General features: G+C 39.9%; 1 protein-coding gene across 1 annotated transcript in view; it reads left to right on the top strand.

The window, feature by feature from the left end:
• Positions 1–17,247, top strand: part of birc6 (baculoviral IAP repeat containing 6) — an 84,736-nt gene that overhangs the window by 62,274 nt on the left and 5,215 nt on the right. Inside the window, 7 exon segments of the mRNA XM_008322461.3 lie at positions 7,799–8,024; positions 8,994–9,139; positions 11,050–11,160; positions 11,281–11,498; positions 12,161–12,322; positions 13,490–13,567; positions 14,890–15,078. Of these exon segments, the coding sequence (XP_008320683.1) occupies positions 7,799–8,024; positions 8,994–9,139; positions 11,050–11,160; positions 11,281–11,498; positions 12,161–12,322; positions 13,490–13,567; positions 14,890–15,078 (1,130 nt within the window).

Raw genomic sequence — 17,247 nt, 5'->3', positions numbered from 1 at the left:
CAAAAAAAAAAAAAAAAAAAAGATGAAGTGAGGGTAAAACCAAATCCAAGGCAGCTTCCTAGAGAGATGTTTCTACGGAATACCCGCTTGTGTCAATCCGACACACCCCGCTTGTGTTTTGCTCCCACCCCTATCGCAAAGTCTTGCCCAAGAGCCCTCAGGAGAACTGCGCAATTAGTGTCCATTTAAAAGAAAAAAGAAAAAAGAAAAAGAAAAGAATAAAGATAAATCCCACACAATGTAATGTCAGTCTGTAGAGATGCAGCAGCTTCCACTGAGTGAAGTGAGAGAAGGCAGGTTTCGGAATTTTTCAAAACGGGTGATATTCCAGGAGAAACGAAGAAGCTTTTAAAATCCAAATGGGAACATCTGTAAAGAAGCAGAAGCAGTTGAAGCGGCGCCTGGCAGACACTATGGCATCACGGATTTGCACCGACCCCTTGAGATGGTAGAGAGCTCCAACACCATTCAGGGAGCGAGCTCGGTGCCTTGCGGAACCATGGAGATGATGGCGAGAGAAGGATGGATCCTGATGGCTGTGGCGGTGAAAGAGAAGGAGCACAGGAATTAGAGAGCGAGAGATACAGGGAGTGAGGAACGACAGGGAGGGAGGGAGGGAGGGAGGGAGGGGAAAAATGACATTGCTTGAGCTGGCTGTTGTCTCCTCCTCTCCCGCTAAAGTGCAGGATTTGAAATGTACACACACGCGTGCGCGAGCGCTCGCTCGCTCGCACACATTATTGCGGCCACAACCTAAACAAAACAAAAGGGGAACGGTAGAACACTTTAAATAGCAGGCTTTTCTGGTCTGGTTCAGTCGCACTCGCTGAGACTCGAGCAGACCTTTGGTGAGGTGAGGGGAGGGGGGTTGGAGGAAAGCGGCAACAATAGGAGGGAGCATAAAAAAAAGAAAGAATGGTTAAGGCTGGGCTGAGGACAAAGAGGGAGGTGACGGGAGAAAGGCTGTTTGTGTTTACTGGGTGATATTTATCGGGAAAATCCACTGTTGCCGAGACACGATCCTTGTTGGACCGTCTGCCTCCTCTTCCTTCTTTTAACTACTAAATCACTACTCCTGCCTCCCTCCACGTTAGACGTTGAGGCTCGCGCTCTTACCCACTCGCACGCTCCAAACCCCTGTTCTACTTGACAAAAAAACAAAACTAGATCAGGTTCTATATTAGCACCTACGTCCGCGCGAGAGAGAACATTAGCGGAAGTTGAGAGCAGTTCGAGCCCTGTTCTTGTGAGGTCACCACACATTTCCTGTGTATACCACAACTTCAGCATACTTGGTGTGAATAACTCACTTGGACTTTCCCTGGTTAATTGACTAAGAACGATGATAGAGAATCACCTACCGTTTCTACTGTCCTGGTTAATTGACTAAGAACGATGATAGAGAATCACCTACCATTTCTACTGTGGTAGGCCACATCTTTTCCTGCTTGTCCCCTGTCCACACTCTCTAGACATTGCTGTCTTCAAAGCAATGATAAACCAAATCAGATATTACAGCACGGTTCTGGGTGATCAGGATAGCTGTCAGTTCTTGAGACTTGCATTTGTGATTGTCTTTGAAAACGTATCCTTCGGGCAAATCAATAAAATGTATTTTCAAGCGTTTGTTTGTCTACAGTGCACCTTAGGGCTAACACAGGAGAATAATAGTGTTGTTGTCATCCGTTTCCATTACTGACCTTTTTTTCTAAGTCACTAACTGTTTGCTATTAAACCAACTACGTCGACAGTGTCTTCAGTTTGTTTGGCGAGAGCATCTGTCAAAAAAACATTTTAGTTCTCTATAAAAATATTGGTAATTAGCGAATGCTATCCCAGATTATTGGCTGAACACAAAAGTTCTTTGTCAATGTATATATATGTGTATAGATATGTGTATATATATGTATAGATATGTGTATATATATTTGTATATGTATGTATATATGTGTGTATGTATATACATATGTGTATATGTATGTGTATATATGTGTATGTATATGTATGTGTATATATGTATATTCAATATATGTATATATGTGTGTATATATGTATATGTATATATGTATGTGTATATATATGTATATGTATCTATCATATTGTATCTACTTTGCAGATTCGGGGAATTCACGGCCCTTTTGCACAATGTATATTTTAAGTCCTCCCCACTACTTTTCTTGACCAATGAGAACCCGTGATTTATACTGCAAACTCAGTAAAATAGAATAGACATTTGGACCAGATACACTCGAGAAGTTATGATCATTAAGTTTGCGATAAGCCTCGTTAGAATTGCCAAGAGATTTGATCAGGACAGAAAAGGACAGAAAATGCATTCGTATTAATCACATGTACAGGTAAAGCTACAGCTGTTATGTTTATTTTAAGTGCCTGACACTTAGTAAAGACAGTTTTAACAGAGCTGATTGCTAAGCTTTGTCCCACTGTTACATAAGTCCCCCCTCCCATGTCTGATATGATATCTAACATTTGGCATTTAATACACTTTGGCTTATAACTTGTATAAAACCTGGCAATGACTAGTATTGAGGGAATTAAGGCCTGTCATGAAAGCAGTCTTGCTTTATTAGTGAAGGACTATATTAGGGACATTTTGCAGCTTAGCACAGTCTGCTGCTGCCGCCCCAAAAATAGGCTGTATCAAAGGAAGCCAGTATTTTTCTTTCTTTTTTTTTTTTTTGGTATGCAAACCTGCCATAAACTGTTCATGGACAGATGGACAGAAAGACATGAAAGTCAGTCTCTAATAGTAATGGGTGCTTTATACAGTATGTGCACATTTCCATGGCATGGGACCAATGCACATATGCAAAAGAATAGGTTATACAGAGAAATGTTATTGGGATTTGAGAGACACCTAGATGTCGAGGCTCATGAAGAAACTAGAAAAGCATTGTTTAGTAGACTTACAGTGGTTGTGTATTATTGCTAGTATATATGGCAAGCTTCCTCTGCAGTCTTTTAAATAATGAAGTGGAATATGGATGGATGGATGGATGGATGGATGGATACTAAATATCTGCCCTTTGTCTTGGCCAACAGCCCACACCCCAGTTCTTGTGTTGGTCCACGAGTTGGCAACTCCGTTGTAAGCCGTTTTATGCTTTATAGCTTTGGTTTATTATTGAGCCGCACGGTACACCAGTGGGTGTGTGTGAAGCCTGGGTTTAAGAAGACCAATGACTGTCATGTCCTGTTTTCTCAGGGGTTTTGTTATTGCAGCACAGGGTTGAGTCTGTTGTTACAGAGACATTAACAAAACTGCCGGTGTGGTCGGAGCACGATCCACGTATGTGTGTATAATTCATGAATACAGTGGATAATTGTGCCGTAGACTGTTGTTTTGAGGCAGCTTTCATCCCAAGTTTATTGTGTTTTTTTTGGTCATTTAGTACCAAAGGACAGACCCTCCACCAGGGTGTCATGACCCTGGACATTGAAAGGTATATATAGTAATAATCTTAGAGTTAATAGGGAACCCTTATATTTTGAATCCTGACCCATTACCAATTTTCAGCCTCAGCGACCTAGATTCTAAGGCTGGTTCGCGCTTATTCCGCGAGCGCAAAACCTCTCTGTTCACGTCATACTTTGCCTGTTCATAAAGTTTCTACAATCACGTACGGCCTATGGACTAATGAGCAATAAGGCCGTTATATAAAAATAAAACCAAAAGACCACGGTAATTGGGTTCTTCAGCAAGAACATCGAGCCTCTGTAACATTTTAGCCAACTTTACAGGACGAGCACTGAATCTTCATACTTGCGGCAAAATGTTATGGATGGATTATGCGCTGAGGTTTAAGAAATAGTGACAATGAGAAATTTGCGGAATCAGCAAAGAGAGTATGAATAGAAAATGTGGGAAACTTTCCCACACGAAAGCATTTCTCAACAATCCGTCCTCTGGGTGGAAGAAGTTTTTTTAAATTAATTAATTAATTTGAGTTATTGCCCGAAGGTTGTCATGCCTCCTTCAAAACTAACCCTACATGCGGAGTGTAATATCCGTATAAACATAAACATTTTGCCAACAGATATGAAAGATGACATTTCCCGCTCTATGTCTCGTATTTAAGTCGAAGGATACTCTTTATTCACAATACTCTGTCAAGTACAGATTGTTAGACTACGCCATATTAAAGCAGTCCCTGGTTAATAAAGCAGGATATAAGATTAATAACCATAACTTTAAGGAGACAAGACTTATCTTTCTTTGCCTGGTTAAATATAGTTTTCAGTGCCACCCAGATAAAAATCCTGAAATCAAAAAAAAAAATTTGAGTATAATTATGCTTCTCTTTGGATGGCAAGGCAGCCAGTTTAAAAAAAAAAAAAAAAAAGTTAAGTAAGTTAATTTATACTGTTTTGTCAAAACTAAACAGTCACGTTATGGCATATTTTTGGGTTTAATCTTTTTCATACCCTAACACGTTATGGCATATTTTTGGGTTTAATATTTTTCGTACCCTTAAAATGGGTTTAAGAATATTTATTTATTATTTTACAACTCTGTAAAACTGCGCAGCAAGCAACATATATATTGTATATATTGTTATGGTATAATTTAATTACCGCTAAATATATTATTGTGTTGGTTTCTCAATTCCGTTGCCATGCTAACGCTAGCTACATGTAGCAGTTAAAAATGATTGCAGCAGATTACCGGGATATGTTGATTCATGCTTCATGAATACTTTAAATACTACATGAATACAAGGGCTGTGTCTTCGGTGTTTTGATGAAACACCCACACTCGTTTTCAGCACCAACCAGTGGACCAATCGTTTTGCACAGTTCGTCTTTTAATGAGCCATTGTTCCAGGAACCCAAACAGCGAGCTTCTCATAAATTACTGGTGTTGTTTTAGGGCTTCTCATAAATTACTGGTGTTGTTTTGGGTTTTAGGTTTTTTTTTTTAATATCTTATATATAATTGTTCATTTAATTTTACAAGTTATTATTGATTTTCCAGTCATTTCTTTTTAAAATCCTGATACATGTTTTGTATACAGCACCACTAATTAACAGCACCGATATGTCTCAACACGCTGTTTTTGAAGTAATGCTCTTTTCTGCGTGAATGCCCCCTTGCCTTTTCTTCTCCCCCAACTAAATACCAAATGTCATTCTTTTGGCTTTAATTGCAGAAACGTACCAGTCTTACAACCAACTTTAGGAAAGAGTCAGGACTAAATTGGATGAATAGTGGAATCGGAGACACTAGCAGAAAACAAGGGTTAAGGGGTTAATTAGAATTTCTCCATTTGGCATTTGGTACTGGTGCACAATTGCCTTGCACTTTGAACATATGTTATGTACATTGAAGGAAAAAGGTACTATACTTAAATAGGATAAAATATGTATCTTTCTTTACAAGAGGCAAAACGTATTTAATATGCCTGGTATTCATTGCAGGTCCAGAACAAAACGAAACCTAGAGTTTCGTGTCTTATCAGTTTTAACTCGGGCTGAAAAAAATCTTTTTTTAACTGTGAGCCAATTTAAAATTGACAAAAGACAATGTTTTCCCTTTGAGAAAAATATGTTATGTTTTAAAATTAAAATTTAAGCTGACATTTCACATGAACTTTAACTCTATTTTTAATAATAGGGTAAAAATTTGACTTCCGAGAGACGGTAAAAAATATAAGCTAAGAATGAGTTTTTTTTATTTTTTATTTTTGTTCTACACCAGCATGGGAAGGGAACCTACTGGTGTAACATTTGGAGAAAATAGCACTTTAAAGAACAGTTTTTGTTAGAAAAAAATCCCATGTTGAAATAAATACTAAGCTAAAATCAAGCAAAATAAATGTGCAAATTCACAACAAATTAGGAGTGTAGCTTTTTTTTTTATAATAGTGTCTCGCATTGATTCAGATGCAACTTTCTGTCACTATAGCGGCGAGGCTATGGAGTTGAATGTACGTCCGAGTGCATGGGCGAACAGGGAGTCATCAACGTTCAGTAGTAGCCATTTCAAGCCGGCCGTCCACATGGCATGCTAAGTCACAGTCCTGAGTCCTTCATATATATATATTACATCAGCTCGGACATCCAACATGGCCAATGTCCAGACACATTTCTGTATGCTGCCGCCTTCCCCCACCAGAAGGCACTAAATCATAAGTAGAGGCTTCAGTGTTCGTAACACTGATAACTTCAGGTCAGCACTACCAAGATTGTCATAATTGTGATGGATGTCCTGCCTCCTTGGGCTGCTGGTCGTCCTGTGGCTGCTCTGATTTGTCTTTTAACTGCTTCCTCCGCACCACCGTTCTGACCTCCAACCGGTGATGGACGTTGTTTCTTTAGTTCCTGTGACAATATGTTGTTTTTATAGAAACAGCAACGCCCGGTTCACGTAACTTTTTAAAGGCGTGTGCCGAACGTTTGCAATCACAATAACATGGGAAACAAAACTTGATACGTATGTTTGTAATCCTGTGAAGTTGGTGAAGTACGTTATTTCATTGTTTCCCAAAGACTGGGTCGCGGCCCTCAGGTGGGTCGCAAGATTTTTTGGGGTGGGTCGTCTCGCATCATGGTTACCAGGGGTTTACGAATAATGTCTATTGACTTGGGTTGTGAAGGTTTGTGACTTTTAAAATATGGGTCCCCAGAAAAAAAGTTTAGAAAACACAAGTCTCCCACATGTCTACTCTGTAGGACTTTTAAAATTGTACTTGTTTTTATTATATTTTTCAATATATTTTTCAATATATTTAGTTGCTTTTGCTTTTAGGTATTTAAAAAAAAAAAGCATCTGGTTTGGTTCAGATGTATCATCTAAAGTCATTTCACATTTTGTTGTGAATCCAAGTTATCGCTTTTATTCGTATTTAGTAGCGTTTAATATTCATTATATAACTGCATGGGTGGTGACAAAGGCAAAGGCCCTCTTTCTTTTCTGATTTATTGAGGATATCATGGCTCAAGAGAAAACCGAGTGTGCCATTGGCTTAACGCAAAAGGAGTGTGATTAGTTGTGAATACCGGATCCAGAAGGAATTGGAATTTTATGCTAGGTGCCTAACGGAGACACTGGTAAAAGGATTTGAGAGCAGATAAATGCCTGGGAAGGTCAGTGTTGTGCAGTAGCAGTGGGGAATCAGGAATTTCAATATAAATGTAAAATAGTCCGAGGGACACAAACAAGAGCTGCTCTGTTTATTTTGAAACTGGCACTTGAAGGCTAGCTTATGGATTCGCACGTACTTTCTCGCACACTAAACCACCGCCCATCATGGTGTATGTATGTTTCCCAACCTTTTTTTAGCCACAGCACATATACGTACTGTATATCATCAAAAAGAAAATCCACGGCACACGACCAAACAAAAAATCTCACAAAAAGTATATGTGATGAAATATAAAAATAATCTAGTTCAAATTTACTAAAAAAAAAATCTACTCCTGTTTAGTTGAAGACAACGCTCACATAGTGGCAGGAATTGAAGAAAGACACTCAGATCTTCAACAGCTCTGATTATCTTTTCTTAGTTTTAATAACCATCTGCTGCCACCTAGTGGAAGAAGATTTGATTGCGCTGCCCGTCATGCATTGACGAACAAAGAAAAAAATATTTGGAATAAATAAATAATATTTTGGGACCAATTAAGTGACATCGCTCTCGAGGCTCTTTTGTCTGGTGGGGCCTAGCTATAGTTGCATTTTTTGCAAATGAAAAACAATGTGTTTTATTATATTTCTACTAATTAAACCCGCACTGTCGTGGTTGTCTCTTTAACCTTTTCTACATTCTTGTTTTAGTTTTGGATATGGCTCGCCATGTACCTTTGTATCGGGCGCTGCTGGAGCTGCTGAGAGCCATTTCCACCTGCTCTGCTCTGGTCCCTCTGCTGCTTCCTCTGTCTGGAGACCCAAGCCGAGATGAGGAGGAGGAGGGTGATGAAGAAAACTCTGAGGGACAGACCTCCGTTGGGATGCTGCTTGCCAAGATGAAGACATGTGTGGACACCTACACCAATCGCCTCAGGTAAGATGGATCCAGTGTCGACACCTACACCAATCGCCTCAGGTAAGCTGGATGTAATTTATATCATTTGAAATATGTAATAAGTAAAGACATTTTTGAGGACCGCAACTATCACTTGATCGTGAAAGGAAATATAGTATTTGTATCTATTTGAAATGTATTTCAAATAGAAATGTAAGGTATTATATATTTTATATACATCCACACATTCCATAAACATTTTTTATTATAAAATTTATTTATATAATAATTAATTAAATTACACTTGACCTTTTATTCTGCTCAACTTATTAAAAATGAAGTGAACAAAAATGATTTGTTTACTTTTTTCAGATTGTTTGACTAAGACTAAACTTGTAATGTAAAACAGTAACAATAACTGAATTTCAACTAACCTTAGTAAAAATTAAGTCAAAGACTAAGACTATTGATTAAGTATTAATGTTAGCTATCACAATTAGCACCGCGTTTAATAGTGTGTGATTAGCAATACGTTTAAACAATGAGGAAAAGATTCGCCACCGCCCAAATATTTTTAAGAAGCCGTCTTACCCAGAGTATTTAAATGCATCATTTGATCTGCACCCTGGTAAAAGCCTGCAGTGTCTCTCCTTTTCAATCCAGACTCATAATCTCCTCCTCTCAATCTGTCTTCTTCTCAGCTGAAGCCCTATCATCGCTCTTGTATCCTCACTGGTACCGAGGAGTTAGAAAGGTTGCACGACAAGCCCCGCTTCATAAACGGCCGCAGCTTGGCAAAAAGTTCCGCTGTTATTGACTTTGTTATTAGAATGTTCATATCTGATGCAGCAGCACATTGGATATATTTGACTGTGATGTTTAAACTATTAATGTATTGCATATTATAGACCCTAACATGTGCATTTACTTCATCAAAAAATGTTTTTATTTTTCTTGTTTTAAAGAGGCAGTGTATTATGACTGAATCCTACTGTGTTGGTTTCCTAGGTCCAAGAAAGATAAGAGCAAAGGTGTTATGAAGACCGATAGCTCAGATCCAGAGCCTGAGGGTTTGACTCTCCTGGTGCCTGACATCCAGAGGACAGCTGAGATAGTGTACACTGCTACCACCAGCCTGCGGCAGGCCAACCAGGGTACGTAACCGTGGGGTTTTCTTACCATCTTTCACTGTTTGATTCAAATCTCAGCCCGATCCCTGTCTGGTCAGGTATGGATACGTAATCGTACGTAACATTCTGTACGGCATAAACCCAACTTCACTGAAAATGTGTATCAGTGAGGATGTGAAGTTGCACTCTGCAATTCGAAACTGTCGTCTGTGCCATTTGAATATCTGATCTTTCAGCTGACACCCAGACGTTTCAGCTTTATCTCAGATGTCTCAATATGTCCCAGCTTTTCTCGTCTCGTCGTTTTTCACTTGCACATTCGGCTGCTCTGATATCCCCATTATAGATAGAATCCAAATGGGACTTAAAATCCATCCTATTTTTCAGTCACTTGGAGAATCCATCGTAGTCTTGGAAAGTTGCTCGTGACCCTACAGTCTTAAGGAAATGGGCCAAAGTCACGGTACAACAGATTTGTTGATTTAAAGCCTGTATTTTTGGAAAAAATCATACGCCATATTTTACAGAAGTTAGCCGAGGCAACTGACAGTGTACTGGCAGGCGTGAAGGCAGTGAGTCCACTTGCCAGAAATTATGAATCTGCAAAAAAAAGTTTTCTAAATTTTTATATAATTCTATGTAGTATTATTAGTGTATAGATTCAAATATCTACCACCTTAAAATCATACATTTTTCAAAAAATTGAAAATTGAAAAAAAAAAAAAAAAAAAAATCCGTCTCCGTGCTACCCATTACTCAACCGAAGCAAGTAGTGCCATCACTGTCTTCCGCGTGATGAATCATTCCACCTCCGCCATTACCTCGCCGCTACATGGTACACACGATTAATTATCCCCCCAGCCACTATTTCTTCAAGCTCCTTCTGAAGACTTTTATGCTCTGTTCTCACGAGCGTCGTCTTGGCGATCACTTAGGTGTGGAGCCGGCCATTAGATGTGGCACAAGTGTGCGATGTGGGGGAAGGAGATATGTAAAAAGATCAATGTCATGTCACTTCCTGTACAGAAATCCATATAAAAAAAAAAAGGCCCTGGGAGTCACATATCATACAGAGCTGGACACTGCCCAGCCTCCAACATTAGGGTCGTGACAGATGTATAATCGTTTAATTAGGAGAGAGGCATCTCCGAGAGGAGCCACGATCAGACACAAACTGTACAGTATTAACCGAGGAAGAGGAGAGGCGAGGAGAGAGTGTCCGATTATTATAGATTTTGGAAGATACTCACAGTTGCAGTATCGGAATCGGACATGATATTAGAATATTGAGCCGTCCCTAATATAGCAGGTATTTTATTCCGCATCTAAATGGGCAAATATTTTTGGGAAAATTGCTAAACAAGTGTATTTCAAAGGGGAACTGTTTGCGTTTTTTAAAACGAACAAACAGCTAAATTGAACACTCATTTTCACAAAAACCTCCTGCCCGTTTATTCTCACTTTTCTAACCAGTCAGATACCACTCCCATGTCCGTTACTGAATATGTTAACATGTGTTTTGTTGCGCTTTCAAAACACCCACTTGCGTTCAGTTTGCATTTAGTCCTCACGTTGTGGAGAACGGACACCAAATATAAAACCTGACCTCTGGTGCATGTTTTTCCAACGGCACTCTAACGTGTACGGCTGAGGTAATCCGTCTTATTTCCAGTGCCTGAGTCGAGTGAATGCGTGCCTATGTGTACTACATGTTTGTCTTAGATAAGGATCACTGCCTTGGCTGTAGCCGAGGTGACTCTTGTGACGAATGGCTTTGTCCTGCTGGATTTTCATAGCAGGGAAAAGATCTAATCAGGCCTTTTTGTTTTACTGTCACACATTTTACGACGGACCGTTTCCTACGATTGATTTATTTGATTGTTTTACAATGTTTTGTGCTTTGTCCGCCGTCCCAAAATCCCTTTCTCTTACAGAGAGGAAGCTGGTGGAGTCTTCAAGGAAGGCGTCGACCCGGCAGAAGCCCCTCTCCATCCTGCGCTCGCTGGAGGAGAAATATGTAGCGGCAATGAAAAAGTTACAGTTTGGTGAGTTTTGAAGTTGACTATAAAGTATAAACTGTTACTTTACACGTAAAAAAAAAAACAGCTTATTAGATAAGCAACATCACCCTGACTTGACTGACTTGAACTTTCACCTCTTCTCAGACACTTTTGAAATGGTTTCCGAGGACGAGGACGGGAAGCTTATGTTCAAGGTCAACTACCACTACATGTCTCAGGTGAAGAACGCCAGCGACACCAATAGCGCGGCTCGATCTCGGCGCCTCGCGCAGGAAGCCGTCACCCTGTCCACATCGTTGCCCCTGTCATCTTCATCAAGCGTCTTTGTCCGTTGCGACGAGGAGAGGCTGGACATCATGAAGGTAGGAGGTTTCGGACGTAACGATGTTTTTTCCGCTGCACAATGTCTCAAGGTGATCTTATTGGATCACCTCTAGACCTCGCCTAAGCCTATTGGTTATTCTCAGCAGAGTCTGAATTTTTGTGCCACAGTTGGTTTTGTTCTACTCTCCAAATGTGTTGGTTACGTCTAAATACCTCAATTGTGGCTGACACTAAAGAAAATTTTTTTTTTCTTGGCAGTCTTCTTCTTTTTATATTTATATATTTTTATATTTTTATTTTTTATGTCTTATCTATTTTATGAAATTCTTTGTTTAGCTCTGAGAACTTTTTGTAAGTCTTCTAAAACCCTTGAGTTCCTTTGTTTGTTTGGCTCATTATCAAAGTGAAGTCAATGGGTTAATTGGATTCTCCTATCATAGGTAATGTGGATTGGACAGATATTTTCCTTGGTTTATTTGACCACATTCTGTTTATCAGACTGCTTTTTTTTTTTTTTTTTTTTTTTGTAATTTTGAAGTAAATTAAAAGTTCTTCTCTTCCTCTTTGTAATCGATTTTCTTCCGCCCTCCTGTAATCAGCGTGTACACATCTTTTAATTAATACTTTCACTGTGTGATTAATTCACTGCAACTTCTCTGGCCTTTTTTTTTTAATATAAGTTTCTTCTTTTCGTTAACAGGTTCTTATCACAGGCCCAGCTGACACCCCGTACGCCAACGGCTGCTTTGAGTTCGACGTGTATTTTCCCCAGGACTATCCAAACTCGCCCCCGCTGGTCAACCTGGAGACTACAGGCGGACACAGTGTGCGCTTTAACCCCAATCTGTACAATGACGGCAAAGTAAGTTCTCTCACCTGAAAGTGTAACGTAACCTTTCAAAATCTGAAAATCTTTCTGTAAACTGTTTTATTTAGGATAAATATTTTTAGATTTTTTTTTAATAGGAATAAATAATGTATAAAAACTTAGTGATGTCTCTATGAAGAGTAAACAACTAAACAACATTGTCTGCATCTGTAACTACAGTACACTCCGACCCCTTAAACTGTCCAATCAGGAAACTGGATTCCAAAATTAAAATCAAATTACAATGTTAGACAAAATTGTGATTTTTATTTCATATTTTTTGGATTGTCCGGTCTCCAAGGTGTCAGGTGACAGTTGGATAGAATTGCGTGTCCTTTTTTGGCAAATAATGATATTAGCTATTTAAAAAAAAAGCCTTAAATGGGCCGCACTATGATAATAGAGATGGCGCAGATGACATGTTTGACTAACAACCAGGCTGTTATTGAACAGTTTAGCAGTTGTTCGTACCCAGGGTCCATGCATCCACACATTAACCTGCCGTGGTTCTCCGTCTGTTTTCCTCATGATTAATTATATCCCTGTTAATTAGAAATTGTATTTCAGTCGATAACATTTCAATATTTGAAAGTGACCTAGATATCCATATGGAGAATGCCTCCATATACTGTTCAGAAAAATAAGGGCTGACCTTATAAATTGAGGAAGAAGAAGCCCTTCATAAGCTCCCTGCAACTTTCATTTTTTAAAGGCGAGGGTGGAAATGGAGAAGCGGCGAGGGCAGAGGTCAGAGACCTCAGAGACGGACGTGTTCAGTTCTGTCACTCATAATTTAAAATACATCTTCAATGATTTTATCCAGGACATGATAAAATGTTATAATAGTATTCCCCACCTCTTACCAATGATGGTCGTTATGTAACAGATTCCTCATGATAATGTGAAGACCTTTCCAGCTCTGCCAGAAATTTTGATTCCAACTTGACATTTAAAAGTTATCGTCCCTTGGGGCTTGACCATCTTGGACTTGGCTCTCGTCCATTAAGGCAGTGGAGTCAAGGTGCGGAAGGTCACCAGTCATTGCTGCGACTCATTAGGCTGCGGCTCTCGTGTAGCGTATATTTGTGGGTTTATTTATTTCCTGTGTGTCGCACCAGTCATTGCTGCGACTCATTAGGCGTCATGTGTTTACCTCGTCAGGTGTGTTTAAGTATCCTCAACACGTGGCACGGGAGACCAGAGGAGAAATGGAACCCTCAGACCTCAAGCTTCTTACAGGTGAGCTCAACGCTGTCTTCTCTGAAATAAACAGCCACCGGCTCTCTAGTAATAGGTTCAGTGTTTCGGCCAGCTGAGATGAAGAATTCCTTTCCGAGTTAATATATTATTTCCTTGTACGGCAGTGTGTCGATGGTAATGGTAATGTAACATAAACCGATATCACTTACACCTTCAGGATGTACCCAAAGACACAATTCATTCAGCTCAAATATTCAGAATTACATACAGCCCCGATGTCTTCAAAATAATATTTGGGTTTTTGATTTGGGAAAACATCAGTACTTGCTATATGATATGATGCCAAAACAACACACCTCTTAATGGGACAACTTCCTTCAAAGTACAGGTTCATTGATCAAATGTAAAGAGTATATAGAAAAGCATTGGTTAGAGGATATTTGTGCTGTTTCGGCTGGATTTAACGTCCAGCATTAGCGAGCTGGACACTGGGAGGACAAAATGGAAACTCTCCCTTTTCATCCGGTTGCATCGATCCAACAACAAACAAAAAAAGGGGGGGTTCCCACTTTTTTTAAAATTCTGCCATTTGCAATGTTGGAGAGTGTATAGAGATGTCCCCATTGATTATCATTCCCGTTAGTGTGCTGTGGATCAATAATGGAAAGAAGCGGGTGGGAGAATTGTGGACAAAGGAGCAGGATGGATACAAGGGGGGGCCGTCGGGCTTGATGGATACTGGCTTTGAAACACAGGAATCTCGTTTTAGGACCCTCAGATAACATTACCGGAGTCTTTGTGATGGAGCGTATTCAAGTTCATCAACCTCCAGTGCGGCTAAGGCCAGCAGGCAGGCCTCCAAGCCCACAGTTGTCATTATTGGTAATGTAGTGTCCTGGAACAGACAGAGTGATGTAAGAGGACGTCCTCTGTCTCCTTGAGACAGGACAGTCATCATTAGGGCTGTTAATAGAGATGTATCTTTTACAGGGGCGAAATATTCTGGGCCTCGTCAGACTCTTGTTATCCTGTTTTTCCTCCCAAAAGTCTTTGAATCAGTCACGGGTTTACCAAGGGGTGGTTCACTGCTTTATTAATTATGTAACAAATTTGTAATTATACATGCAACATAATTAATTAAATGTATGAAATTGATCTCAAGATATAATCACGATGAAATGTGAATATTTTATGCATGGCAACAAATTAATTGTGTGATTAATCCAAGTCAAAAACCCTGTTGGGGCAGTCATGAAATATAAATGAAGTGAAAGTAATCATTAGTTCAAACTTCTCCTTGCTCCTGGTCCACCTAACGAGTTCTTTTTTTTCTTCTTTTTTTTTTCCTTCCTTTACTGTAGGTGCTAGTGTCAGTGCAGTCCCTCATCCTGGTGACAGAGCCTTACTTCAACGAACCAGGTTATGAACGTTCCCGAGGGACCCCCAGTGGAACCCAGAGCTCGAGGGAGTACGATGGCAACATTCGACAGGCCTCCGTCAAATGGGCGATGCTGGAGCAAATGCGAAACCCCTCGCCATGCTTCAAAGAGGTAGGAATCCTGGTCGTGACGCTCATTTACTAGAAGCTCTGACTTGTGACTGCTGTGTCAAATTGTATAAAGTCGTTTTTCACCATGCCTATGTACATACACTAACACTTCACTGAACTTTCCAAACCTTTTTTGAGCCATGGCACATATAAAAAAACCTAGAGCACACCACCAAACAGAAATCCCACAAAAAATATATGTCCATCCATCCATTTTCATCCGCTTATCCGTTAACGGGCTGCCTGGGGGGGAGGCCCCGCCCCATCACATTGCACCGTACCAACCCCCCTGAACCTTCCTGCGGGTGGTGAGTCCACTGGAAGGTACCAACCACCCTAACCGGGATTTGAACTTGCCCAGGAGCTGAACCCTGGGGTTCCACACCAATGACAGAGACATTGCCTCTAGGCCAAAGCGCCCAAAAACTATATGTAATGAAATATAATAATCTTCTAATTTAAATCACCTCATAATTGACTAAAATCTCAGCCTGTTTAGTTGAAGACAACGCTGATATATTGGCAGGAATTGAAGAAAGATACTCACAAAGATCTTCTTCAACAGCTTTGATTTTCTTTTTTTTTAGTTTTTATAGCCCTCTGCTGCCACCTAGCAGAAGAGGATTTAATTGTTCAGCATTTTCGTGCATTAAGTGAAATTGAATATTTTCCACGGCACAGTGTTTGGGAATCACTGGTTTAATCTACGAGGACACTTTAATATGTAGATCCAACTTAATGCTCTCGTTTTTTTTTTTTTAATTGCTTACAATCAACAAGCTTACATCGCATTTAAGTTGCACATTAAATCACAATTTAAGCTAAATTACAATTCTGCCTAAATGCGTGTCACCCTCTGAATATCTTTTGGTGTCAGTTCATCGTTTACAGTGTATATTCAGCCTATCGAAAAACAAGTGCTTATAAAAAGAAACTTCACCTACTTTACGCAACAAAGCTTAGCTGATTCCTCTTGACACAGACATTGTGTATCTTTTAGTAGCCTAAACGTCCTGTCAATATGCATCGCATCTCCAGCCCTTTGCTTCCTACCTCAGAACCCTGGCTCTGTGAGTAATGGGGAGTGTCAAGATATTCTCACTCTGAGCCTATGAGTGCTCTGTCTTTGACGGCGTTTTTGGGGGGGAAAACCCGATACATCATTACACGTGTGATTCCCCGAGTTGATGTTCCCCCCAGGTGCCTTGAACCTGTCTTTCAACTCGACGGGAAATCAATCGAGCTGCTCAGCATGTCCTGGAACATATGGCCTTTATGTGATAAAGTGGGCTCCTGTCACCGGTCACTCTCTGACAGCTACAGTCCTCATATCAACCTTTCTGCTCTGCTTGGTCTTGTAGATGGAAAAAAAAAAGACCATTCCCTGACCATGGCAGTTCTTTATTTCTCCTTCTTCTAAAAGTTTATGTATCAGAAAGTTGTGTTCGTTGTTGCTGTTCAGCACTCGTTTCACTTGTTGTACAAAGTCCTATTACTATTATGCTATTATATAATACTTTCATAGTGTTTTTATAATCAAACAATAACTATTGAAAATATATATTTTTTTAAATGACATGAAATAGAACATTTTTATTGATATCAACTCACTGGCCAGATGTGAGACATTTGCGGGCCAATATTGGCCCCCGTGCCTGCCGTTGGACACCAACGATATTACAAGGGGACTTTTCTGATGTTGGCCGCATATGCCGTCAGAATAGGATACTACATACTACTGAGTATGTGCAAAAAAAAAAAGGAAGTAAGTATTTTAAACGTATAAGTAATAAATAAAATGACAACTACTGGACTGCAAACCTTACACGTATGCTCCTCCGATAGCTGAATTTCACCCGTCAGATTAGCATACAGTGCAATATAACTACATGTATGCTATTCTGATAGGTCAGTGTGTCTTTCTTACGAGGTCTTACCGTATAGTGTTCTGAGAACGTGTGCTCAACTGATGGCTATAATCCATCAGTTTGAGTGACAATTCCTGACTGTGTGTAGTGATTGGACAGAACGCCACACCAAATGTCAACGTACTGTCCTCCTCCCTGGCTTTTCATTACTCCGTCGTCAGTAGACTGATGATAGCAATCACGGAGTGTAGCAGTCACGGAGCTGTATCAACATGTTGAACAGCTCTCTATGACTCAAAATG

This window comes from Cynoglossus semilaevis, chromosome 12 (assembly GCF_000523025.1).
Source record: "Cynoglossus semilaevis isolate Cse_v1.0 chromosome 12, Cse_v1.0, whole genome shotgun sequence".
Taxonomy (NCBI): Eukaryota; Metazoa; Chordata; class Actinopteri; order Pleuronectiformes; family Cynoglossidae; genus Cynoglossus; species Cynoglossus semilaevis.
The sequence above is the reverse complement of the archived record's forward strand: the minus strand, read 5'-3'. Positions and strand labels throughout refer to the sequence as shown.